Raw genomic sequence first — 3,986 nt, 5'->3', positions numbered from 1 at the left:
GCAGCGATCTGAGTGAAGAATCATCATGTCTGGCAGAGGTAAAGGAGGCAAAGGACTGGGCAAAGGCGGAGCCAAGCGGCACCGGAAAGTGCTTCGTGATAACATCCAGGGGATCACCAAACCAGCCATCCGCCGCCTGGCTCGCCGTGGCGGTGTCAAGCGGATCTCGGGTCTGATCTACGAGGAAACCCGCGGGGTGCTGAAGGTTTTCCTGGAGAATGTGATCAGGGACGCGGTCACCTACACTGAACACGCCAAGCGCAAGACGGTCACTGCCATGGATGTGGTGTACGCTCTGAAACGGCAGGGCCGCACTCTCTATGGATTCGGCGGCTGAACGAGTCGACCCTTTCTAACCGGACACAAAACAAAGGCTCTTCTAAGAGCCACCCACCGCCTCACAGAGAGAGCACTGACCTAGGAACGGGGAGAGGAAAGATTTAGGAGTGGGGAAGCAGTTTCCGATATTTAATTACGATGGGGAGATTCCCCAACATTCAGTAAAGGGAGATCAGCCATCCTGAGAGAAAGCGGAATTCCCGGTTTCACGGTATAAATGAACAGGTGGTGATACAGAGTCTTTCCGCAGACATTACATTCTCCGTTCAGAGTAAAATCCCGCCTCACAACCTCTCCCGCTGTGTCCTCTCTGCTCGGTGTTTCATTCAATTATCAGGTCGATGTGAAGTTTCTGTTTGGGGAGCGGTTCACCGGGCTGGAACTAGCGGGATTTTTGAAATTGAAGCTGGACTTTGTCCGGTTCAGGAAAACAACGACCGGGGCTTAATTCCCGCTTGTTTACAGGCAGATCAGAGAATGAACCGGAATGTGAAACAGCTTGAGATTTGAGCTGAGGAGATTATAAAGAGAGGGATTCTGAAATTGCTTGAGGGAAATGAGATTTTCTTGAAACTGTTATTTGATGACCTGAAATTGGCGGGCTTTTTGAAATTCATGTTTAATTTCAGCTCAGCCAATTGGTTCAAATCTGCCAATCACAGTCCCGGGGCGGTCCATCCCTGACAGGGTGTGGGACTTCAGCCAATCACATGCCAGGGGCGGATCAAATTAGACCCATTAATTAGACCCATTAAAAGGCGGCCCCAGAGCTTCTCCGTATTAACACTCTCTGGGTCTCAGGTTGTCTTGACATCTGTTCAGAAAATGGCCAGGACCAAGCAGACAGCGCGCAAATCGACTGGCGGGAAAGCTCCTCGCAAACAGTTGGCTACCAAAGCGGCCAGGAAGAGCGCTCCAGCCACGGGCGGAGTGAAGAAGCCTCATCGCTACAGACCCGGCACTGTGGCTCTGAGGGAGATCCGCCGCTACCAGAAATCCACCGAGCTGCTCATCCGCAAACTGCCCTTCCAGCGCCTGGTGCGAGAGATCGCTCAGGATTTCAAGACAGACCTGCGCTTCCAGAGCTCGGCCGTCATGGCCCTGCAGGAGGCCAGCGAGGCTTACCTGGTGGGGCTGTTTGAGGACACCAACCTGTGCGCCATCCACGCCAAGCGAGTCACCATCATGCCCAAAGACATCCAGCTGGCCCGCCGCATCCGCGGGGAGCGCGCCTAAACCCGACCCGGCTTCAGCACCAAGTGCAACAAAGGCTCTTTTCAGAGCCACCAAATCGGCGATGGAAAGAGCTGTGATCGCCTGGGTTGAAATCGCATGGCCGTGAGAAACTTGTTTGAATGGGAAATGCATAAAAGGGAGGGAGCAGATGTGGGACGGACAGGTACAGAATAATTCCCTCACTCACATCCAAAAAGAAATTTCACTCACATTCTCAATTCAGCAATCGCTGACACAATAATCAGCATATCAGTCAGCATCTGTTCAAATCTGGGCAAAATAACTCAGACTGAGCCAGTGTTGTCCGAGAATGAGACAGAAAATAATCATGTGCGTCCCTGGTATTTCTGTATCCCACCCGCCCAATTGACAATTCTGACGATTTTGTTATTTTTTGTCTCATTCACCATACAATCTGCAATGATCAATCTATGGGAGATTGGCGACATCTGCTGTCCGGAAGCGAGTACTGCAACAGACCGATCTGGATCATCTGGATTGAACAAATTATTGTTAGTTTCTCGGATCGGAATCAAGTCCCTATTAAATTGATTCATGACTCGCTTCGACAGTAACCAGCCCTTTCACAGATACAGTGGGTGGCTCTGAAAAGAGCTTTGGGTTTATCAGATCAAATCGTGTCCGCTTCACTTGCTCTTGGCGCTCACATTGCTGGTTTTCTTCGCCAGCAGCACGGCCTGGATATTAGGCAGCACCCCAGCTGGGCGATGGTCACCCCTCCCAGCAGCTTGTTGAGTTCCTCGTCGTTGCGGATGGCCAGCTGCAGGTGTCTGGGGATGATGCGGGTCTTCGTGTTGTCGCGGGCGGCGTTGCCGGCCAGCTAGAGGATTTCAGCCGTCAGATACTCGAGCACAGCAGCCAGATAGACCGGGGCTCCGGCACCCACACGTTCAGCATAGTTCCCTTTCCGCAGGTGCCTGTGAACACGGCCCACAGGGAACTGCAGTCCGGCCCGGGATGAGCGAGACTTGGCCTTGGCCCGAGCTTTCCATCCGGTTTTTCCTCTTCCAGATATTTCCACAATCTCACAAACACTTTCACAAAGAATAAAGAAATCCTCCCGCACTCGCCCTTCTTATACTTTCTGGAGGACTGCAGTGATTGGTCCATGTGTTCTCAACCTCATTGAGCTGTTCCTTAAACCAATCAGAGGGCTGTTTTATTCACCAATCAATAGCCGTCAATGAGAAAAGGGCGGAAAATACAGACCAGAACCGTTTTTTTGAAATGTGAAAAGCCCGCCAATATATTTGTAACACAAGAAGCGGATTTAGTAAATAATGTCGCGTAAAAACAAATATTTAAACATCTCATCTTTTACTCTGTTATTCCACATTTCTCGTCACAACTTCCAGAATCTGTTTCAACCCGCTTCATTCTCCGTTCGCTTTCAATCGGGCGGGAATAAAGCCTCATTTTGTCCCGAATAATTAACAAACAAACGTGAGAAGGAGAAAGAAATGACCGAACTCGAATCCACCGCCTTAAAACGGCTCTGAAGGGTCAGACGCGGGGGAAGGGGCGGAAAAAGAACTGAAATGAGAGGTTCAGGGACACGTTTTTGTTTATTGGCTGTAAATTGAACATCGACACACAGATTATACCCAGCAGTTATTGTGAGAATCTTCCCGATATCAAGAGAAATCACAAAAGGACAAGTTATAGAGAGACAGTTAGTGTCAAACTATCTTATCTACCGTAAAATGATTCCATCCAGAGGTATCGGTACAGCGTCTTCAGAGAGACTGTGGGTGGCTCTTAAAAGAGCCTTTGTGTTTTTTTTTTCAGTACATTGTGGAGTTTTACTTGGAGCTGGTGTATTTGGTCACCGCCTTTGTCCCTTCCGACACGGCGTGCTTGGCCAGTTCCCCGGGCAGCAGCAGGCGGACGGCGGTCTGGATCTCCCGAGAGCTGATGGTGCGGCGTTTATTATAATGGGCCAGGCGGGAAGCCTCACCCGCGATGCGCTCGAAAATATCGTTCACAAAGGAGTTCATGATGCTCATGGCCTTGGAGGAGATGCCGGTGTCGGGGTGAACCTGCTTCATCACTTTGTAGACGTAGATGGAGTAACTCTCCTTCCTCGACTTTCTCCGCTTCTTGCCGCCCTTGGCTGGTGCTTTACTCAAGGTTTTCTTGGCGCCCTTCTTGGGAGCTGCTTTCTTGTCTTCAGGCATTTTCAAAATCAATTTCCGACTCAGAAATGACCCAAATCCGCTCCGAGCTCGGATTAAATAGGCAGCCCCACCGCCCTATTCTAATGAGGGATGAGGGAAGGCAATGATTGTGATTGGGACTAATGTCACAATATTTTTCCTTTATCAATTTGATTGGACATCTGAAGAAACCAATCAGATTTAATACGTGCCACCTATCACAAACACGCTCAG

General features: G+C 50.0%; 1 protein-coding gene and 1 pseudogene across 1 annotated transcript; both read right to left on the bottom strand.

Moving 5' to 3' along the window:
• Positions 1–1,500: 1,500 nt before the first annotated feature.
• On the bottom strand, positions 1,501–3,012 carry LOC137312566 (histone H2A-like; annotated as a pseudogene).
• LOC137312649 (histone H2B 1/2-like) lies at positions 3,003–3,783 on the bottom strand. The gene has a single exon (XM_067979168.1). It carries the CDS (start codon positions 3,771–3,773, stop codon positions 3,399–3,401), a length of 375 nt encoding a protein of 124 aa, XP_067835269.1. The 5' UTR covers positions 3,774–3,783; the 3' UTR covers positions 3,003–3,398.
• Between the last annotated feature and the right edge of the window lie 203 nt (positions 3,784–3,986).

Source organism: Heptranchias perlo, unplaced genomic scaffold (assembly GCF_035084215.1).
Source record: "Heptranchias perlo isolate sHepPer1 unplaced genomic scaffold, sHepPer1.hap1 HAP1_SCAFFOLD_43, whole genome shotgun sequence".
Classification (NCBI taxonomy): Eukaryota; Metazoa; Chordata; class Chondrichthyes; order Hexanchiformes; family Hexanchidae; genus Heptranchias; species Heptranchias perlo.
This window is presented reverse-complemented; position numbering and strand designations above follow the sequence as displayed.

Coding starts and splice junctions, on each gene's coding strand:
- LOC137312649 (XM_067979168.1), bottom strand. CDS start 3,773: ATGCCTGAAGACAAGAAAGCAGCTCCCAAGAAGGGCGCCAAGAAAACC.